At 33.1% G+C, this 23504-nt stretch overlaps 5 protein-coding genes across 5 annotated transcripts; 3 read left to right on the forward strand and 2 right to left on the reverse strand.

The window, feature by feature from the left end:
• Positions 1 to 46: 46 nt before the first annotated feature.
• Positions 47 to 1598, reverse strand: LOC143149562 (uncharacterized). The gene is made up of 3 exons (XM_076317074.1): positions 1213 to 1598; positions 496 to 624; positions 47 to 393 (listed from the first exon to the last, which is right to left on the reverse strand). The coding sequence occupies exons 1-3, from the start codon at positions 1231 to 1233 to the stop codon at positions 244 to 246; spliced, it is 300 nt and encodes a 99-aa protein (XP_076173189.1). The 5' UTR covers positions 1234 to 1598; the 3' UTR covers positions 47 to 243.
• LOC143149560 (uncharacterized) lies at positions 1018 to 3942 on the forward strand. Its single transcript, XM_076317071.1, has one exon. The coding sequence runs from the start codon at positions 1660 to 1662 to the stop codon at positions 2140 to 2142; it is 483 nt and encodes a 160-aa protein (XP_076173186.1). The 5' UTR covers positions 1018 to 1659; the 3' UTR covers positions 2143 to 3942.
• On the reverse strand, positions 1738 to 5057 carry B-gluc1 (beta-1,3-glucan recognition protein 1). The gene is made up of 8 exons (XM_076317070.1): positions 4869 to 5057; positions 4406 to 4633; positions 4060 to 4271; positions 3616 to 3752; positions 3355 to 3521; positions 2702 to 3033; positions 2442 to 2543; positions 1738 to 2365 (listed from the first exon to the last, which is right to left on the reverse strand). The coding sequence occupies exons 1-8, from the start codon at positions 5008 to 5010 to the stop codon at positions 2264 to 2266; spliced, it is 1422 nt and encodes a 473-aa protein (XP_076173185.1). The 5' UTR covers positions 5011 to 5057; the 3' UTR covers positions 1738 to 2263.
• Positions 5058 to 5697: 640 nt separating this feature from the next.
• On the forward strand, positions 5698 to 6867 carry LOC143149561 (gram-negative bacteria-binding protein 3-like). The gene is made up of 2 exons (XM_076317072.1): positions 5698 to 5900; positions 6430 to 6867. The coding sequence occupies exons 1-2, from the start codon at positions 5759 to 5761 to the stop codon at positions 6654 to 6656; spliced, it is 369 nt and encodes a 122-aa protein (XP_076173187.1). The 5' UTR covers positions 5698 to 5758; the 3' UTR covers positions 6657 to 6867.
• A 2300-nt stretch (positions 6868 to 9167) lies between these two features.
• LOC143149255 (uncharacterized) lies at positions 9168 to 23241 on the forward strand. The gene is made up of 16 exons (XM_076316456.1): positions 9168 to 9304; positions 12457 to 12669; positions 12990 to 13103; positions 13337 to 13816; positions 13940 to 18251; positions 18468 to 18540; positions 18639 to 18710; positions 19802 to 19991; positions 20072 to 20188; positions 20300 to 20476; positions 20552 to 20719; positions 20868 to 20960; positions 21029 to 21071; positions 21163 to 21275; positions 21393 to 21523; positions 22990 to 23241. Exons 2-16 carry the CDS (start codon positions 12532 to 12534, stop codon positions 23006 to 23008), a joined length of 6240 nt encoding a protein of 2079 aa, XP_076172571.1. The 5' UTR covers positions 9168 to 9304; positions 12457 to 12531; the 3' UTR covers positions 23009 to 23241.
• Positions 23242 to 23504: the final 263 nt, after the last annotated feature.

The raw sequence follows: 23504 nt of genomic DNA on the forward strand, positions 1-23504 counted from the left end.
CTCTGCAAAGACTACAGTCGAAACAAAATGAATTGGCTGCTCAAGGTGAGCGTGGGAGAGCTATTTTTATTGTACAGTTCAGTTAATCCATCAAAAACGGAAAGGTAAACATAATTCATATCTGATAAAGTGACCTCGAGCGGCCATGAATTTGACCCGACTATACTATAACATACATTGTATAATAACCGCGTTTTAACATATCTATTTACTAATTATTAGTTGTTAATTGGTGGATCAGATTTATCGTTGCGGGGACGCTCCCCATGATCCTTTGTACCCGATACCCATGCCGATCTTCGCTATTGCAACTTCACCGTGACGACCATTTTCCTGCTCGTACCGGATTCTTCTCTGTTTCCCGATTTCTGGATCAAAATCCCACTGTGTTTGCTGCACAACAATCATTTAAACACCGATTAACGCAATTCATTTCCTTTCCTTTTAGTTTGCCTTAACGTTAACACTTTGTTCTTCACAGAACATTATACTTGCCTCGTGGATGAGTGGCACCCCCGCTACGTTATACTGAACTAAGTCATGAATGAACGAAAAGACACTAACAGGACCAGCGGCTGATACGTATCTATCGGTGTGAAACATCAGCACGATGAAAGTCAGAAACTAAAAAGTCAGAAAACGAATTGTGCGATAAGTTATTTAAAATTGTAGGAATTTTCACCTACATATAATTGAAAAGTAAAAATAAGTTGCCCATCCAAGGCTACGTCTTTCCCAACTGCAATTATGTTATCTTATATCATATGGTGGGAAATACAATAGCTTTTCAACAATCTCGAGCGGTCAGTTAATTTTATTCCGAATATAAAATAAAATTTTACAATAAATCTTTGTATACAAATACACACACATACAAGATCGTTTTTTTTTTTTTTTGTATTCGAGTACATTCGGTGCTGAGATGTACATAGAAACAAAAAACCCGTGATTTCTAAATTTTCATTTTTCAATATTTAATGTAATTCCCTCGATTTTTGTTCGCGTTGATATATATTTAAATGATCATTAAGTTTCTTGATAAAGTAACAAAATTTCAGCCGAAGCCTCGATTTTTCAATTTCGTTCTCAAACGTGGTGAGTCATGTTAAACAAAAGTTCCCGCCAAGATATCGATTTAATTTTTCAATGCATCGCACGAAAGCGCGAACCAGGAGAGCGACGAGCAAGGTAAGTGTACAAAATCGTAACTACCGATTTACGAGTGAAATTCATGTTGTTCCTTCTGGAGGTGATCACGTAGAACCACACGGCCGGTAGTTGCGTCGAACGACGATATTTGAACGAGTACAGAATACGAACTAACTTGCCCCGTTGCGCTTCCAAAAGCCGTCTATGTAAGTAAGAAATCAGTCGACGCAATGTTGTCTCTAGTCTGGCGCAACGCTACTAGTGAAAGTAAAAAAGATCGATCTCGAGCGATGACGCGCGACTCGTTTGAAAAACTATACTGCGTTTCGTTTACTGAATAACAATTTATCGTTTCGGAATTGATCGACGACCGATGTATTCTATACACGACACCCTCTCGCAGAGGGAAGACATAAAGGTGACTCGACACAATGAACGAGAGGATATTTGTTTCCGTCTATCGTTGCGCGAAGGTTCAAACCCTTGAACGAAAAAAAAAAAAAAAAAAGAATGCGGCTTGTAAATACGTTAACACTTATTTGCGCAGTAAGTGAGGAAAATCTCGGCGGGGTCAAAACGTACGACGAAAACGTTTCATGTTTCTTTTATTGTTGTGTACAGATATGCGTAGTTGCCGAATCCAGTGGTACAGTGTCGACGCGAGTGACGAGAACCCTTCCGTTCGATTTGATCCCCCCAAGGTGGTCAGAAATGTTTCGAACCCTCTGGTCGGGAGGACGATTTTGGGAGTGGCCACGGAACAGTGTGGAGGGTCTTTTAAAATTGATGGCTCTACCGGATACAAGGAAGAAGATGACCTTTGAATTTAGACCCGACGATGGACTGCGCGCCTCTTACATTTATCAGAGGCGTTATGGGTACAGAGGGCAGTTGCTAATAGAATTACTCGGTTCTGGTTTTCATCCTGATGACGTGTCCTTTCTGCAACCTCTGCCAGCTGCAATAATGATCCCACCACCACCTCCTTTGTGATCTCTTTGTTCCGTGTACCGCAATGAGACGTGCACAAGGAAAGTGATCGAACGATAGAGAATAGATCGACGCATTCGATGTGTCTTCGGAGATTCCTGAATTTAAGCAAATGACGTGGCCTTTAAATAGCCCGTACTTTGATATAGTCTATATGAAGACCGGTATCGCTTTGCTTCCACGTTTCTAGCCAATTATGTTCTGCGAGGTAGAAGTGGTAAAGTGCCTGTAATCCATTAATATTGTATCGTTAGTGTTATCTTGGACAACGTTTGGTAATAAAAATGGTTGCAGATACATACTTTCGAAGCTACGTTTCTCCAGGGTTTTTCGTAGCTGCCACTTATCGACATATCTGGAAAGAGGATGTGACCTCCGACAGCTAAACCCACGTTAAGATAAACCTGCAACGATACGTGCAAAATAGTGAATTCGATAATATTAGCGTTGATAAATTGTACGGTACGATTTTTCCGTCAACGAGTTTGAGCGGTCAGTTGATTTTGTTTCGACTAAACTTTGACAAGACTGGAATATCCATAAGCAAGCTGTTTCTACTAACCGGTTTATCGTACAATATCGGGACATTTTGCTCTCCGTATTGCACACCGTCGACTTTAACCGAGATATGACCACTTCTCCACTCCAGTTCGTATACATGGTATTCGTTGGACCACAACGAGCTCGAAGTTTTCGTAGGAAGATGCATTCGATTATCCTGTTGAAGATTCTGATTTAGATTAGTCACGTGTACACCGCTTAAGAGGACGTGTCCACCTATGTCTTCTCCATCGCGCATTCTGAGTATAGGATTGCCAACTGAATGAGCGATTAGAATGTCGTAATAGTGTGTCGTATTTTCCGTACGAGTTTCTATACTCTCCAGGCTAATAACTGAAATTAATTAACGACGGTAGAAACAGTAATTGAAATATTAAATACGATATCTTTGTCAATGACTGTAGTAACAAGGTACGCATCACTTTTAGTGCGTCATCGGACTCTTTTTCAAAACGGCTTACACATAGAACCTCCGAACCGAATCAACTACAGCAATCAGCAAGTTTTTTACTAATAGGAATATTCGTAGTATTTATTATATCGGGAACAAGAAGATTTTAAGATCTTGTTCAAATATTGTATAAAATTAAAATATCAAGTATGACGATATTGTTAAATTACAGCTCGAAATTTGTAATATAAAACAGAACTTACGAGGATATATCCAATCACCCCGGGGTAATTTGGCACGAACTTCAATATTTCCGTACAAGAAATTGAAGGACGGCTTAGTATTTATACGTCCTGATATTACTGGCGGCAAAATGTACGAGCCACGCGCAGTTGCTTTGCATTTCGAGGTACCGATAGTACCTGTACATCTGGAAATATATTGCACATATTTTATAAGATATACGTGTATTCTATATAGTAGTCATATTTCGAATAAAAAAATTATGGTAACTAGGTTCTCACCTATTTAGGGACAAACTCCCATTCCGTACGAATCCTTGTCCATATTTATTATCAGTAAGAACCGGTTTAATGTGTAAAGTGCCATCTTTAACTTCGATATTCTCATCAGTGTTCATATATACGACAAATTCATAGTTCTAAAATAATAATAATGATAAGGAATTTTTTTATTTTAAAATTAAACTACTGGCCAATTGTTATCTTTTTATCAAGGTACGTGTGTATAGTGGTAACAGCTAGATTTTTATGTAAACTATTCTTAATTTATCTTACTTGATATTATGTACGTATACAATATAGTACATATATATTTTACAGATTATTCGAAACCCGACTATGTTCGATATCCTACTTTATGTGTAGGCATCATATGAAAAGACTTAAAAGGAAATACAAAACACTCGATAAAACCGGTTGCGAATTATTTCTAGATGCTGTATTTACCGGAGCGTCTGTAAAACGCTCGACGATCGTCCACCGACTCGTGTTAAGTTGTGTTTGGAACTCTTCTTCGAAAATTAATTGACCCGAACAAACGTTCTGTCGTCTTAGATTGTGACTATCTCCATCGTAAAAGAAAACTTTCGTCTCCGTAGGTGCCTTGCAGTCATCATGACTTGTTCCGCTCGCGAGTGTTCCATCGTAATTATAAAAATCTAAAAAGTGAATGACAAACTTATACGAAGAAGCACAATGAAAATCAAGTAGACTATACTGTTGTTAGTCACTATAGAACTATACTGTTGTTTAGTACGTGCAAACATTATTCGTCTATTTCAAGGAAACAAACCATTGACCACATTATGTTGATCAAGTAAATTGTAACCAAGTCCATTGAAGATCACATGAATCCAATAATAAATTACATCGCCACGTTTGAGTCTTGTACTTTTATCTTCGTACGTCCAACGTTCATTTCGCGTTTTTACGATATCTCTGGCGATGGTTCCTGCTTCGAGACCTTGGAAATCCTCGTTGAATTTCACGTGGTAGGCGACCAGAGAGATTCCATCCTCGTCTAATTGTAGAAAACATCGTTTGCGGTATGACTACTTATGTATACATATGTAAGCGTTGTTGACAATTAGTCTTTAGATAACAGAATTGAACATTCCGGAGCTTTGAAAAGGTCATTAGAATTATCAAGCGAACGATCTCGAATTTGATTTCGGGCAACAATAGCATAGCATCGACTATGTAGCAAGATCGACATAAAGAGCAATGATTAAAAAAACCGGAGAAATTGTACTCACGCGGAATGGACATCCGCAAACCTTTCGGATAGAGCGGCTCCACAATGGGTTTCGGAGGAACATATTGAGCCAAGTTTTCTTGGGCTGCGTTCGTCAAGAAAATGAAAATAAGAATAAGCCAGTTTGCCGAGAGAGCGTTCATGATGAAAGCTCGTTTGACGACGTCGGCGGCTTAAACGATACTGAGGCCCGATTATTGTAAACTTGTTTGCGTATAAATACACCTACTTCGATAGTATTGGCCATTCTTCGCTGGCCGTAGTGGTTCTACATACATACATACACTGCTGGTCAAAGTTAATTCAAAGGATGCTTAGAATTGTTCAAGCGGTAAAAAAGTTCAAAAGTTCGAATGGAACAATCGATCGCATACCAAAATTCAAGATTTATACAATTCGTTACCCAAACGAACGAATGAAAGTGATGGAAAACAAACGAGCTCTTATGTACTATTAAAAACATAGTTTACAAAACTTTTTGTTCAGATTTATGTATTTACAGTTTATATAACATGAAATATATACATATTTATAGTTTCCCATGCATACCCACAGGTACGTTTATATTTCTTGTGAGAAAACTTATTGGCCTTTCGTCGATCTAAGGTAATTTTACGTGTTGGCACGAGGTGCCAACTCTTTACATAAAATTCACAACTTTTATGTTATCACAAGTATAGCATTAAAAATTAAAGATCTTCTTCTATTTTTCTGTCCGGAGGTGTATGAAGTTCAAAGGTTAGTGAACGCAGATTAATATACGATAGCGTCAGTTGAACGTTAAACGACACCAAAGCTCGATTAATGTAAACAAGTTTTCGTATACATAAATATTCTGAACCGCAATAGTTGAGGGGTTAAACCACCGACGTCGTCAAACTAGTTTTCATCATGAACGCTCTCTCGGCAAACTGGCTTATTCTTATTTTTGTTTTCTTGTCGAACGTAGCCCTGAAAAACTTGGCTCAATATGTTCCTCCGAAACCCATTGTGGAGCCGCTCTATCCGAAAGGTTTGCGGATGTCCATTCCACGTGAGTACAATTTCCTCGGTCTTGTATCATTGCTCTTTACGTCGGCTTTGTTACATAATCGTTGCTGTTATGTTGTTGCTCCAAGTCAAATTAAAGATCGTTTACTTAAAATTTAGTCCTCGACTGAATAAGATTGTCACGAGGAGTAGAACGAACAACATTCCGCAGAGTAATAAATGACGAGGCATCACATAAAGGGGAATTCCTTTGTTCGGAGAAGTACTCTTGAGTCGGAAAGAAAAGTCACGTGTTACGGGTTTCGAGTCAAAAAATAAATGAATGCGTACTTTCATTTCATGCACCCATAATACTCTTCGAAATGAAATTATTTTACGAATTTCTGTATATTAAATATACATATTTCAATCGTATCAGTTTCCGTAACATGATTATTACAACTCCGCACATATCTTTTACTAAAGTACTAGTATACTTGCTAATTTTAATCACATTATCAAACCTCAGGAATGTTTAATTTATATCTAAAGACATAAATGGTTACATTATAAACGACGTTTTTTGCAATTAGACGAGGATGGAATCTCTTTGGTCGCCTACCACGTGAAATTCAACGAGGATTTCCAAAGTTTCGAAGCAGGAACTATTTCCATAGATATCCTAAAAACGCGAAACGGACGTTGGACGTACGAAGATCGAACTACGAGGCATAAGCATGGCGATATAATTTACTATTGGATCCATGTGGTCTTCGATGGGCTTGGTTACAATTTATTTGGTCAGCATGAAGTTGTATAGTTGAATCGCACAATGTATTCGTTTAAACGTATATATGTATACCTTCTTCTATATAATATGTTCATAGTACGACATCGCATATTGTTTTATTTTTTTTTTTTTTCAATAAAACACGAAACCACTAAAAGATGTTATTAGATAATATAAGAAATAATCGAACAATTACAGAATTTTCGAAAATTAAAATAATGGGAATCATTGATAAACTTAATCTCAGACTAAATTTATTAAATCATTAATTAATCTTTTTAGGAAGTAATTCTTTTAGAGTAAACCATGGTAGTAGTCAAAATTATCTCACTTAAGGGTACTTTCCCGTCAAATTAAACGATTAGTACTTTATCTTTATTAATGGCAAAAAAATTTGGTAGGCTTTATTCAATTACAAATGGAGGATATAAAAAAATTTCCGATTCAATTTGTATTAGTTCTTGCCGTCGATATACAGTGCTCACTGTACTCTTGCAAAAATGAGGCCGCTTGACGGCCGCCATTAGAACTCATCGCAAGATTACCCGAAGTACAAATCTCGAAAAATTGATTAAAACTTACCTCAATGGCTATGGCTATGGCTCCATTTAGAATTCTTGTTAAAATATGCTTTAGCGATTATTGGCATGTGTTTGAACAAATATATGCCAATTTTCGCGCTGAGAAAAGATCATACGGGAATAACAACTATCGCAAAATTAATTTTGGTAGATAGGACCGAAACGTGTCCAATTATAAATCGAATCCTGCAAAAAATGTTTAAATCGGTCAATAATGACATTTGTTATAGCGATCGATGGATATGAAAGTGTGAACGAAAGAAAATATTTGTAGCGAACCGATTAAACAAGGGGAATTTAATTTTCTCGAAAACGAGACTTTAATCGGAAAAACGTTATTCTTTTTTCGACTTATTTTCGCATGTAGAATAATCCCCTGCTCGGTTGAATCATCCATTCGTTCTTATTCTATAGATTCAATTTAACTTAAAATTCTGCAATTATGATCATTATTATTGATTGCCATAATTTACATCGTTACTACACTAATCATCGCGATGTTATTGTGTTATAACTTTATTTGAAATAAAAGAACGTTTATGTATTATAAGATAGTATCGACGCGCGCATCGGTATCAATTATTCAATCGAATGAATAACAGGGATAATTATCTTTCTACATAATATTTTAAATGTGGTATCATTAATGTGTCCGCTTTGTTATGCAATAACAGTGACTAATTTCCAGGTATCATTTTACAGTGAATGTTTGAAATTAACTTTTAACTTACATTTAGACTCATATTGATGAAGAACAAATATCAAAGCTTTATTATGCGTTTCCACATATCGTTTCGATTGTTGTTGATTTTGCCAAATCGGTGTTGAATATGCAAAACATTTATCGACCCTTATATTTTTTGTAACACGACTTTACATCGACTTATGGCGCCATCTAGCGATTAAGAGAATGAAACATTTCTTTATAAACTTGTAGGTGTTCCCATAGATGGTGTACTCGTCCTTTTTACAGCAGTGTCCTATACAAAGGCAAGATACAAGATTCAAGGTATACATGCAAATCCTTTTTTTTTAGTAAAATACCTAAATATGCATGTATCCAAAAGTTATCAGTCCAATGAATAATTTTTATGAAATACGTTTCGTAACATTTTAAGAATAAATTCTTGCATTGTACGTAACCAACATATCGTATATTTTATTTAAATAATATGAACATAAATATATTAAACTGAAACGATAAGTATTTAATTAATAGTAATCTGTTTACTTATGGATTGATAACTTGTTATAAAATTTCAATAATACCGTGAAAAACGTTTCAGTTGCACAACAACCAGCGATAACTAATGATGCCTACCGTTAACGTCATAATGGTTCCAAATTAATAGTAAATTAAAAATTTCTCTTCTTATTATCTTTTCCATGACAAATATGTATGTATATATGTACGTAATACTGAAAGTGTGAACTTATGAAATTCACTAGTGTCTTTGATCTAGGTTAAATTAAGAACAGTTTTCACTGAAATCCCTAGTAAAATACGTTTACTCACTAGTGAAATGTTAACAATATTATAAGAAAAAAGTAGGTAATAATTTCATCATGATTTTCAGTTTGTATATTAAGGAAATTAATGTTTAGTAACGTAAAATGTTTATTATAATTTGTTTAAAAATACATAAGTAAAATGAAAATCATGTTTTTATTCAATTTGGCATTAGTAAATTGTTACAAATAATAGACTGTAATTTGTAAAAATTTTCTTGTCATCAATTATTTCATACAACTATATCTTGCAAGAAGTAGCAATTATATTATTTTGTTCGTATTCTTCATTTTGTCGCATTCATGAATATCTACTTACAAGACCAACCGAACGATTGTAATAAGGGAGCTTAAACGTATAAAAGTCAAATGTGATAGTTGTTTATAATAGCACACTCGAAGTAATTACTTTATCTAGGGACTTCTTTGTATCTGTTTGGTATCTCAAATTAGTTGACTTGTCGTCGCAAGCCGCCATTTCGGCCAATTTCGACGTTTTCGTGCCAATTTTCGTTACTAATCGTGTAAGAAAGTGCCGTTTTTGTGAATTCTACGTTAAAAGTGACGCTGCTTCCTGGATATCCAGTCGTGAGTACCATTTCTCAATTTCATGTATTTACAATTATATCCTTTATCCTTGTTGTATACTTGTAAGGATCCGGGAGATCATGAATGAGTTGTTAGCGGGAATGCGGCTCATTACATGTTTGAACGGTACAAATCTGCTTATGTTGATATAAGAAACCAATGAAAATTTGATTGCGCTTATTGTACTATTATTGACATGGAATTGAAAGTTATATTTACATCGAACTGAATTTTATTTCTCGCTAACAATCATGGCGATTGCGTAGAGTTGCTTGTCGCAGCATATTCTTGAAATTATATTGATGGATTTTTATATTTCATCAATGAGCATTTGATGCCTTTGATATTTTTATGACGTGTAAGGAAAATCCACGCGATTCTTACTTGTTTGTCTTTCTAATACTTTATATTGAACAATTTACTCTATTTTACTTGACCCAGTTTGGCTCTTGATGCATCGAGTATTCCCTCCTTTCAAATACATTAGAAATATATACTTAATAGCACATCAATTTTGTGCACCACTTATATATTACAACGTGATGAAGAATGTATGAAAGATCTATTACAATCTTTTTTCATTTAAATGATTTGAATCATAATAGGAAATAGTTTATGTTAATTGTGATAATCACAGTTTTGATCTGCCTCTTAAAAAGTATGTTTAATTTAATGATTAATAAAATAAGTGTTACTCTAGACACGTATCAAATAATATTTCATTAATACTTCATGAAATATGAAGACGAACATTGTATGAAATTTATGTCATATCTATTAGAGTATTGTAAATATGTTACATCTCTATAAAGTAATCAAACTATCACAGTTTTTGACGAATATATCACATAGTTTTGTGTGTTTTACAATTTTTTTTTATTATTTATCTTAATGATTGTATTGGTATGTATATACCAATTATACATATTTAAATTAAAATATATTGTATGTACTTTTTAATAAGTTATTATTATAGCTGGGTTTGTTTCAATACATCCTCGTGCAGATCTATAATAATTATACATCAATAGTTATTTTTTCTACAGAAGAACTGTTTTGCTTTTCATTAAATTTAATTAACAATTGAATCTATTACAAGGACTTGATTAAGTTACAGATTTATTAAAAGATGTCGTGGAATGTTTGTTCACCGAATTAAACGGGTTAAATAAGTTTATTAGATAATAAAATAATTATTTGCAGATATAATATAAATTTATAATTATTCTAGTTTACTTTTATTTTGATTTCTAAAAATTTTTATCTTTTTTCAAACAAAGAGAAGAATACAATTTACTGGGTGTAAAGATTTTATGATTTTGGAAAAAAGATTTATTTACATTTATCTTTAGTGTAAATTTAAATCTTTTGTTCAAGAGTATATAGATTGCCAATCCATTGATTCTCTTCCCTTTGTATGAAAGCAAATAAAATATGATTGCATTAATTGCTTCTTTTTTGTCATACTAACTATTAGTATAATATAGCGAAATATTCTGTTTTGTGCAGACTATCTGATAATACATTAAATTATACGATCTATCTCTAGTCCTACTAGAACAGTCTTTTAAATAATAAAAAGAAGCATTGCTTACAAAAGTTGTATTTCTTTGAGGGGCACATAATATATTAGCAACAGTGCCTTTGTGGGTGGAAGTCTATAAGAAATTTGGAGTTTAATTTTATATTTTTGAATGAAGGGTCTAACTTTTTATGAGAGAATTCAATAGAGCTATGATATTTATTCTTAAACTAAAAGTTTCTGAAGTATTCAGCTATTAAAGTATTAGTACAATTTTGATCTTTAAATTGTTATGTCATATGTTTGTCTCATCGTTTTGGATGTAAACAAACAGCAGACAGTGTTTTAATACTGCTTCAATAGCTGAATATTTCAAAAACTCTTAGTAGTTGGAATAACTCTCATTTATAAAATTTATTACTCTGACGAATTCTGGCATAAATCTGACATTCCATTTAAAAAAACAATATGGACCTACAAAGTTTCTGTATACCTCTATCAACCAAAAAGCTGTTACCACAATATTATGTTACTCTTGAAACCATACTAGAATTAACTTTTGTAAGTCAGACATCTTTCTAATGTTTAAAATAGCAAAAATATTAAAGTGTTCTGTTTCCAGTTTCTAGAGACACTGCATACTACTTATAAACTAAGATCCATTGCATGAAGAATTACTCCTCAACATATATTGCGTACATATATATTAAAATACTTGTATTACTTATTTGTATTGTCTACAATTATATTTAATTCTTTTGTAAGATACAAGAGAAAATTTTTTACTTGAACAAATGTATACGTTCTCGTTGATTTCTTTTACGTATGTATTATTGTCTATCAAATAATATGTGGGGTGTATATATAAATATATATATATATATATATATATATATATATATCGCAAGCTACTGTAACAAAGATTTCGTAAAAGTTATATTTTTATATTTTATGATTTGAAGGGTTTCAAAGCTATGTTTCAATGTTATGTTTTACATTGCAATAATATATTAATCTATGGAAGTTATATAATTTAAATGGTTTATTGAATAAGACACTCTTAATTAATTACTGGTCTACTATGGTGATCTACTGGATCAAAAGGATTCATTGATAAAAATTTGAATTGAAGATATCTTTATGTTAATGTATATGTACTAATGTTGACAAATAGACATCTATTCATTGCACCGTTTAATTTACTTATTGAGTTGCTTAATGATATATAATTATCTATTCTGTGATAATTTAAAAAAATTCTATTGCTTTAATCATATGAATCCAGCTATTATATAATAAAATTATAATATTGTTTCCACAGTATTATACATTCTACTAGCTTACTAAATTATTATCTATACAATTTAATGTCGACCCTTGCATTATGACATATTTATATCAACAATATGAAATATTCCAGGTATATCATTTTAAAATGATCTCAGTATTTATAAAACTTGCAAATTTTTTTACATAAATGCATATAATTTTTATGAATGCATTTAATTAATCCTTTTTATTGGTGGCCATACCATGAAAGTAAATTAAATAAACAAATAGGGATATTTATTATAAATTATGCACATGTGTGGCAGTAACTGTATAACAATTTTCTTTGAATACAAAATAGCGTCCAAACGGACTGCGGCCCTTAAAACAGTTTGGAATGCGCTAGCAAACCATTTGCTAGAGAGAGGGTTTAAAAATGCAAAATTGGAACCAATGGCAATTGTCAGCTGGTGCTGTTGCCACTCCAATGCCGCAACCACCAGTTGGTTATGCTGCACCAGGAGCAGATCCCATGGCTATGATGCAAGCATATATGCAGTATTATAGTCAACCAGTAAGTATTACATTAAAAATTTATTGGTATATCATATTACTGCAGCTCTGAGGAATTAAGTTTTTAATTGAAATTATTAAGTGTTATTAATTGTCACAAATTTTTCCATAATAAGTTAGTGTATCAATTAAAATATTGTACGGAAATTATAGATCATTAATGATCATTTAACACATTTGGTGTGTAAATCATTTTTATAATAGGTTTTAATTATTGATATAACATTGAATGTGTTAATTTATGTGTTGTTAAGAGCAAAGCAGTTATACTATATAATGAATAACTTACATAGTAAAGCTATTATTATTTCTTTTTATTAGGCACCTAGTGGATACACAGCAGAACAATGGGCTGCAGCTCAACAACAGAATTGGGCTCAGTGGCAGCAATGGCAACAACAATACCAGCAGTGGCAAGCTCAATATGGAGAGAAGGTACACAGGAGATTGACGTTTTATTAATTGCTCAAATTAAAGCATATTGAAGCATTGTTATTGCAATAAATATGTTTTGAATGATTAGAGTTCTGATACATTACTGGTAAAAGTTTAAAGCATAATACTTTTTTGAATTAAGAATCTATAAAATACAGAATGTACTTTCGTTTTTAATTATTGAACATTAATTGATTTATGTTGACTTATTCATTCATTGAATTTTGTTTCAGTATCAGGAAACGATGAAGCATATGTCAGCCCAGAATATGAACCTAGCCAATCAGGTGTCACAGTTACCGATTGTACAACCTCCACCACCTCTTCCAAAAGAAGATACAAAACCACCATTACCTCCAAACACATATCAATTTACAAGCATGCCCCCGCCACATCAAAACAATCTTCCATTATTTCCTGTTAAACAAAATTCAAATACCACAGTGCAAGCTAGTGTACAGAACTGTCCTCAGAATCCTCCTTTACCTCCGAATCAGCCACCATTACCTCCTGAAAGCAGTAATAGTACTAAAGAAAATACTTTAACCGGTAAACGCGGTAGTAGTAGCGTTAGTGAATCTAATAGTGCTAAAAAGTTAAAAGTTGAAGACGAAGAGTTAACTGAGGCCGAGAAAACATTTGATGCTCAGTTTAAACAGTGGGAGGAGCAATTTAACAAGTGGAAAGAACAAAATGCTAATCACCCAGATAAGGTAAGTGATATTATGATTATTATTATGGATCGATTAAGAAAAATTAACATAACATGGTTAAATTCCTATAAGTGAAATAGTCTACTAGCTTAAATTTTTCCAAAAAGAGATATTTTATTGCAGACTCAATACAAACAATATGAAGCAAAATGGACATCCTGGCGAGAGAAGCTTATTGAGCGACGTGAACAGATGCGTAGGAAACGTGAACAGCAAAAGCACGCTGCTGCTAAAGTAGAAGTTGAGAAGAATAAAAACTTACCTGGTGATGATAAAATAATGAATATTCTGTCGAGCACAGAAAACCAAGGATTGATCAACAATCTGTTAGGCATTGGAAAAACTCTTGGGTTAACCGGGAAACAAAACACTAATGTACCTCCACCCCCACCGCCACCACCAGCTACAGAAACTACAGCATCCAATGTCCAAACAACAATTATGACGTCCTCTTCTCAAGTAACATCGCAATCGACAATATCTCAGTTACCAGTCATGAATATGATGTCTTCTAACGTAATTACTCCGTCACCCTGGAGTGCTCAACAATGGGCCCCACAATATAACGCAGGAGTAAATGTATCGACTTTCCCTAACTTTCAATCTATGACTGGTGTACCTCCACCACCTTTTGGCGCACCACCGACACAAATGCCTCCACCAAATTTTACACAACCACCACCAAACTTTCCAAATGTACCAAATTTCTCACAGCCTCCGCCAGGTTTTGCTAGCAACGATACACGGCAAAACTCTAATGTACGACCATCGATTCCATCAAATGTGCAAGGAAGACCTCCTCTATTTGGTTCAAATAATGGAACTGGCTCCGATGGAAATCTTGCGCCCAGCGATCGTCCAAATCAAGCTGGCTCATTGGGTCATCCAAGTAATCTTGGTATTAATGAATCTAATCGACAAAAAGACGGTGCACCGCTGGATCAGTTTCGACCTAATGATTTATTTGGTCAACGAAATGATAAGTACAAATTAAACGACGAACGAGTATCGGAAACTGAACAGTTTAGAAGAGATGATAGAAATTATCAAGAGCAGGGAAATAATCAATTTAATCAACAGAAGATGAATTTCAGTAACGATAGATTTTCTCTTGGAAGTGATCGTTTTGGATCTGGAAACAATCGATTTGGTCCAGCAAATGATAGATTTGGACCTGGAAATGATCGATTTGGTTTAGGAAATGACCGCTCTGAACTTGGAAATGATCGGTTTGGATCTGGAGATAATAGATTTGGAAACGATCGATTTGGGCCCGGAACAGATAGAATTGGATCAGGAATTGAGTCTGCTACTGATCGTTTTGGACTAACTAATGATAGATTTGGTCCAAATAACGAGCCTTTTGTTCCCGGGGGGGACAGATTTAACAGAAACAATTTAGATCGTTTTGATCAAAAAGATATGGGAGATAACAGACGTGATTGCTTCCCCAATACTTCTCGAGGTTTCGGTAGAAGCAGTCAATTTGAACCATCGGATAAACTCGCACCAGAATTGAAGAAACTTATGGAAAAACGAAGAGCCGCATTAGATGTCTTTAAACCAAGTTTTCTCGATTCCGAGAAAAGTATTAGCATTGGTTCATTGAGTGAAAGCTTCAAAAGAATTACTGGTGATTCTCCATTCATGAAAAGTTCAATTGGGAATAATAACTTTGGGCCCCGTGTATCTTCTACTTTTGGACCAGGTGGTCTGGGTAATTTTAGAATGCCTGGAGACTTCAAATCTCAAGGAATTTCGGAATTTGGACCGCGCTGTCCTATAGGAATTGGACGCAACAATTCATTTGATTCGCGAGATGGAGGTGCAGTTTCGTTTAGAGGGCCTACTTCTAGCCCGCAGCAAGTGCAAGACTGTGTGAGTATTGAACCAAGATCAGAAATTATAAATCTTGGAACTAGTACAGATATGCATAAAGAGAGTAAAGGTGAATTGGCTACTGGTGTGTTAGAGCAAGTAGAAGTAACGAATCCAAAGTTAACTGAACAAAATATTGATAATGTACATAAAGATTGTCCTGAAAGTTATCCAGTATCAAATGAGATTCCATTATTGGAACCATCAACTTGGGTTGGAGCACAATTTCCTGAAGACAATTCAACGCAAAATGATGCTAATAATATTAAGGAGAATGAAAATCCGCCTACAAATTGTAATATTATCTCAGAACAGGATATTCACAATGAAACAACAGAACGAAAACAAGATTTATCTGATAGTGATTATACCGATATTAAGAAGAAAACTGAAGTGTTACCTTTTATGGGAGAAAACGATCCGAAACCTGAAGATTTAAATATGGAACCACCACCAGAATTTCCAAATTTGGGTCTCGTTTCCACAGACACTAATGAGCCTACTGACCCTTTGCGAAGGATCAGTGAGTCATATGATGCAAAAGAGTCTTCTGTGAAAACTTTTTTGAACAATTCAGAATGTTCTGATCCTAGAGATACCTTTGATACCGCATTTGGTTCAAGAGGAATGCAATTTAGATCAAATGCACCTTTCTTTGGTCCTAGAGGTTCCAATGATAACAGGTTTCCTGTGTTTGAACCTAGAGATTCAATCTTATTTAATACTGCTGAATCAAATCCATATCCATTAGGACCTTGCATTCCTGCAGATGGACAGTTAAATTTACGAACATCTGCTGATGGACAGTTTGGTCCAAGGGGACCTAATGATGGACAGTTTCGCTTGAGAGGACCTAATGATGGACAATTTGGTCCAAGACGCGTTAATGATGCACAGTTTGGTCCGAGAGGAGTAAATGATGGGCAGTTTGGTCAAAGAGGAAGTAATGATGGACAATTTGGTCCAAGAGGTGCCAATGATGATTTGTTTGGTCCAAGAGGTGCCAATGATGGATTGTTTGGTCCAAGAGGTCCTATCGATAATCAGTTTGGGATAAGAGGGCCCAGTAATGGACAGTTTGGTCCTAAAAGTTCCAACATTGGACAATTTGGTCCCAGATTTGAGGGACAGTTTACATTAAGAAGACTTAATGACGGACAGTTTGGATCTCAAGGACCTAATAATAGACAGTTTGGTCCTGGTAGGCCATCTGATACACCTTTTGATAATCGAGGTTCCAGTGACACGCAATTACCTTCTAGAGGATCTAATGAAGGCCAATTAAAACTTTTAGGACCCAGTGATAGATTTTTTGGTTTACGGCGCAATGAAGTACCTTATCAGCGAAGTCCATGTGGTTTGAAGACAACAAATGATGGGCAATTCTCCTGTAGATTTAACGAAAAACAATGTGACGCTCCTGCTGAAGGAAGTTTTGGATCTCAAGGTACAAATGATACATGCTTTGTACCACGAGGCCCAACAAGTGGGCCAAATAATGCTTCATTTGTACCTCGAGGTTCAACTGATAAACAATTTGATGTTAGAGGAATTGGAGAGTTTAGACCAAGAGAACAAATTGATAGCAATTTGTGTCCTAAAACTAGAGAGAATTCAGAAGCTAGTGGTTCTGACATTCATGCTGATGGAGGAGCATTTGAAACTAATGATCAAATGCAGGTAGAACAAAATGTGCAACAAGGACAGTTTAATTCCAATGAAATACAAAATCCAGGATGGAGACAACCGTATTCTAAAAATAGTTTCGGCGATATTGATCAAAGATCTGGACAAGATTTTGGTTATGGTGAGAAACCTTTACTTGCCCAAAATGAAACATTTAATGAAAGTACGGCGAGTAATATAGAACGACGGTCTCCGTTAATTTCAAGTAAATGCAATGTATCTGATAAGAGATCAGAAAAAGTTATGACTGATTTGACAGCAGGAGACTATAAAACTGGATTTAGTGAATCATCATCAGGATGTGATTATGCAAAGTTTGGCAGTCCTAATATGCACAAAAAACGATCATTAGATAATCGACAACCTCAAGTTGTGTGTCCAACCATTAAAGAGTTCTGTATAGAAAAACAATTCAATTATAATCATGGCGGGGCCACCACAGACAAGAAATTTATTGAACATATACCTGCCAAAGTAATTGACTATGCTCACATTTCTCGCTCATCGATTCAGGATCACTTAACTCCTGTGCAGTGTTTTGATTATGGTCATGGTAATTTGAAACCACTGGTACCAGATCATGAGATCTATCCAAAAAAAGATTTTAGAAACTGGGAAGAGAATGAACAAAATTTAAAAGAGTACATAGAGAAAATGAGAAGATACGAACATTACTCAGGAAAAACAGACTCTATGCGATCTGGAGATTATAGCCAAACAAGGGACAGCGAGGAATTGATTAATAATAAAATATCTGAACGGGAACGTAGAGAGAAAGAGGATTACAAAGGAAAAGAACGAGAATGTAGTATATTTGATTCTGTGTCTGATAAAGACCAAGACAATCGACATGATAAAAACACTACTAAAGGTAATTTGGTCTTGACTTATGAGAATATAAAATTTTCTAATTTGAATATTATTATAAATATTATAATATATTTATTAAAAATGAAAGTTAATTAAATTTAATAAGGACATGCGAAAGATTATATTTACAAAATGCATACACGTAGTTATATACTCATTTCATAATTAAATTGTATGACCAGTTTTATGTTTATTGTCATTTTCTAAAAATGTGTAGAACGAACGCGGGAAAGGTGTGAAACTTTGCAACAGGAAGCGAATAAAGAGAATGACAAAGAGAATGAGGAGAGGTACAGTAATAGTGAATATTTAATTTATATATGTACATATGTAAATGAATTATATTAATATTTAAACCAATCTCGTTTGAAAATATATCTTTCTTTAGATCAAAAGGAAATATAAAGTGGCAGGAAAACTCAAACAAGAACGTCGTAGAGACAAAGCCATCAGATACCAGGTATGTTGCATTGATTATCAAATGCGTCTTAAATGTTTTAGTCTTTGAAAAATTGTAAAATAAACGCATTTACAACTTTTGTGTTCTTAAACAGACTCACATTATGACATTGGTATCTATTTATAGATTATTTAATATGGACATTGCATTTTGCATAAAGTATGGAGGCTTATTTATGCAAATTTATGCTATGTCCTCAACTGCTAAAATGCACAAGTATATTGTGCTTGTTTATTGTGTCAATCTTATTGGCGCATACGAAATATTTTTGAAAACCAGTGGTTTTCTTTATTTGCAATATAGAATATAATATACATGTATATATGCGGTAGCATTATTAGTGTCACTGTATTGACTAGAATTATATATGAAAAAACCTTAAAAAACTTGTTATCTTCATGTGTATTATAACAATTCAAATAATTTAATATGCTAAATATGTATGAGGAGTACAACTGACAACTGTTTTTAGAAATTGATGACTTTTTTGGCATTTTTAGATGATCTGGAAGTTGATACTTAATAAACAGAACTTTATGTATGTTCTTTCCCACATCAAATATACCAATAATGTTTGAAAATTAACTTAAATTAAATTAAACAAATGAAACACACAGCAGCATAATACAAACATATTTTATTTTTTTATGTGTTTGTATTATGTGCCAATATGTTTTCTATAGTTTAATTTTTCACCTTCGTACAGGTGATAGGAGAATGTACACCATGCTTACAGGTTTTTATACTGTTATTGTTATCTTTTATAATTACTGCAAAAAGCATTTCTATTCACTCTCATACTTAAGACACACTAAAATTTCGGACAAATGGATTTATATATGTTTAACGTCTTAATGTCTTGTACAGAAACTCTGCTTACAACTCAACTAGCAGGGATATTTTAAATATCAGAAAAGTGTTAAAATTTTGATATATTAATTGTTTTATATTTATCATCATTTATATTTCATTGTTGATTTTCTTTATTTTATGTTACCCAAAATGGATTATTATATTTCGTTGACTGGTATATTTCAAAATTATAAGTAGATTATAAAGATCTCATAATAAGTTAAAATCTTGTATTACAGTGTTACAGATACACAGCATAATGTGGTGGAACCTGCACCAAAAACTTTGGAACTGCCGAAAACACCAAACTGTACAATGGTGGATGACTTATTGTGTCCTCCAGGTCGTCAGAACAGACCACCAAAAATAGCTATTATTTTGAGGGGTCCGCCAGGCAGTGGAAAATCATTTGTTGCAAAACTCATTAAAGTAAGTTGGTATTTTTTGGAGTAAAGTTGATCTATTTCTTTTAATGCGGTTCTAGATATACAACTCCATGCTTTTTGTAGGATAAAGAAGTTGAACAAGGAGGTTCTGCACCAAGAATTTTAAGTCTTGATGATTATTTCTTGATTGAGAAGGAAGTAGAATCTGTGGATGATAATGGGAAAAAAGTTACAATTAAGGTACGATGAAAACTAGCAGCTGTTGATAGGTTTAAGATTATAAAGTGTTATTCAATTACTCAAATTGAATGTGTACTAACATAATTTATTTCACTTCAATGAACTTTGCAGGAAATGGTCTATGAATATGAAGAAGCAATGGAGCAGAGTTATATAACATCACTTGTGAAAGCCTTTAAGAAGAATATTACTGATGGTTTCTTTAACTTTATAATTCTCGATTGTATTAATGAAAAGATATCTGATTATGAAGAGATGTGGAGTTTTGCTAAAACCAAAGGTTTCAAAGTAAGTTCTACTACAGTGAAAACAATTTTTTTAAAATCACTGTTTATCAGTGATACATAATATATTCATCAATAGGTATATGTATGTGAAATGGAAATGGATTTACAAATCTGTTTAAAAAGAAACATTCATAATCGTACAGAAGACGAGATAAATAGAATTATAGATTATTTTGAGCCGACACCAAGTTACCACCAAAAATTGGATGTTAATTCAATGTTGCAAGATCAGGCAATTGAAGAGGTAAGTATTTTAAATTAGCTTTTGTACCGCGTGACATGCATATACTTGTGCAGTAACTTTGCATATTGCACAATATGGATTTTGTAATTTTTTATTTACTTTATTTTTTTGATTTCTCTATTTTTTTCCCCTTTTTCTTTTGCAATAGGTTCATATGGAAGATAGTGAAGAAACACAAGAGAAGTCCTCTGAACAAAATGAAGATAGTCTAGACAGTCAAGAAGATGCCCAAGATGTTGTTGTGAGTTTAAATTTTGAATCATGTATATTATTATCATTAATATTTCTATGCATCATTATCATTTTCAGGGTGTGAGCAAATGGGAACGCATGGAAGCAGAAGATAAATTAGGTTAGTTATATATTGCATAAAGTGTCAGTATCCTTTCTGGTTACTCCTTATCTTTTAGTGTCGGATTATTTTATATAAATATGTAATATAGATCGTTTGGATGGACTTGCAAAAAAGAAGAACGAAGGAAAAGTTCAAACCATGAAAGATTTTCTTCAAGTTCCTGACTACTATAATATGGAAGATACTTCTGGCAAAAAGCGTGTAAGTATTCTTTTAACTTGTCAATGCTATAATAAATAGTATAATTTAAAATCATTAATCTAATATTCATGAAAATTCACATAAATCTGTATAATATTGTTGTATTCATTTTGATAGGTACGGTGGGCAGATTTAGAAGAACGTAAAGAGCAAGAAAAAATGCGTGCTGTAGGGTTTGTAGTTGGTCATACCAATTGGGATCGCATGATGGATCCAACAAAAGGAGGAAGCGCCTTAACACGCACAAAGTATATATGATTTAATTCTACTTCTAGAATATCTAGGAAAAATTACAAGTAAAATTATTGTTGTTTGCTTGTAAATTCTAGTCTGTAAATTTATGTACAGTAATTCCTCGCGTAAAGATATAATTTTCACATGGGATTCAAGAATCGTTCATCGCAGCCAATGTTTTTGTTTCTTTAGTTCAAGTGATTCGTCGATTCGAGCGACCGGCAGCTGTGGAATTAAAAATCCGCTAGTCGAATTTCAAAGAGACTACGAAATGTGTACTGGTGTTCCAGGCACTAATATAAACTAAAAACATTTTTATTCTATCTTTGAGAGTATCATTAATGGATTGATGGGGTATTTCTAATGAAAATAACGTTGAATAACGTTGTATTCGGACTACTTTTAATTATACGTACGTAATTAAAAGTGATTGAGGTTGATACACAAAATATAACAAATTTTAATTTACAATACGGTCGATACGCCGATACGTGTTTGAAATTTCGGCCAATTACTCGATTGTTATTCTATCTCGCACATTTTCAATGTCGTATCCCATTCACTGTCTCCATCAAGTGGCTCTTTGAATTCGACTTAAAGAATTAAATCCCAATTTTCGGTCTTAACACGAGTAATTACTGCAATTACTTAAATATAAGATATCAAATGATATTACTGGTCCTGTAAACAGGAGATCTAATGGTATGTTCATTTTGTTGTATTTTTACAAAGAAAGGAAAAGGAAGAATGAATGATTTTGTATTATAAAATGTAATGGTATAATGTATGTAAAAAATAACATTATCGTGTTTATATAAGTAAAAATTGATGTAAGAATCTGGTCGATATTAGTAAGAGCAGTGTTCTTCTTATAGTATTACTTTTGACACGTGAAGACTGTTCTTTTAATATGAAAGATTGTAATTAACTGTTACAGTTTTATACAATTTATTACGAATCTATTAACGTTGTCATATTTTTATAAGGAATATATTTCTATTCTAAAATGAATTTTATTTACATTTATCGACACTTCTATAAATTATTGCATTGTTATTTTAATAATAACTTTTAACAATTCAATCAGAAGAAGAATATAATGTCAAAGTGTTATATTTCTTTTATTATAATTATACACTTGTGTGTATATACTTGTGGACTAGTCTTTGGAAAGAAATATTTGAATGACAAGTCAAATAGAAATAGTTATGAGAAAGTGTGAATGTTGTATTCAATTTTTCATTTTATAACCTGCATTTTCATGAATTTTTGTACAAATAAGTCTCTTATGTACACGTATATGTGTAGAATTTTTATTTTTGTCCTTATTTAATTTGATAATGATGTTACTTTTTATTTTTTCAAATATTATGTGTGTGTGTGTGTGTGTTTTCCAGTATTATATTGTACATTAAACATTTCCATACAAAGGTATTTAAGCAATGAATTTCGATGTTTTATATAATCATTGTTATTGCAGGTTTTTCTCGCTATCATAATGACAGTTATGTTTTCATTCGACTACAATTGAACAAAGAAGTGAAAAAGCAAGGTGTCTACAACTTTCAGATTCTTCAAATGGCAATTCTAATATAGTCTTATAAAAAGATCATTTAACAGAATCAACATAGAATCTTTGCAGCTTTTAAGCTGTAAATACTGTATGCTGTAATTATTGTATATAACATACCATTAATGAAATTGATTTCATTATACATTTTTATATCTAATTCGTGCATTTTATATATATATATATATATATATATATATATATATATATATATATTACATATATATATATATATATATATATATATATATATTTATATATATTATATACATGTATAAGGTAGATCTATAGTTTAAGTGTACACAATAGTCATACACTGCCTATTGACAGTTCTATTACTAAAGAATTAAAAGATGTGTTATTAAAATTGAAGGGTCAACTATTGTATGGATAAAGTAAAAAATAAAGTGTAGAAAATTATCCGA

This window comes from Ptiloglossa arizonensis, chromosome 7 (assembly GCF_051014685.1).
Source record: "Ptiloglossa arizonensis isolate GNS036 chromosome 7, iyPtiAriz1_principal, whole genome shotgun sequence".
Taxonomy (NCBI): domain Eukaryota; kingdom Metazoa; phylum Arthropoda; class Insecta; order Hymenoptera; family Colletidae; genus Ptiloglossa; species Ptiloglossa arizonensis.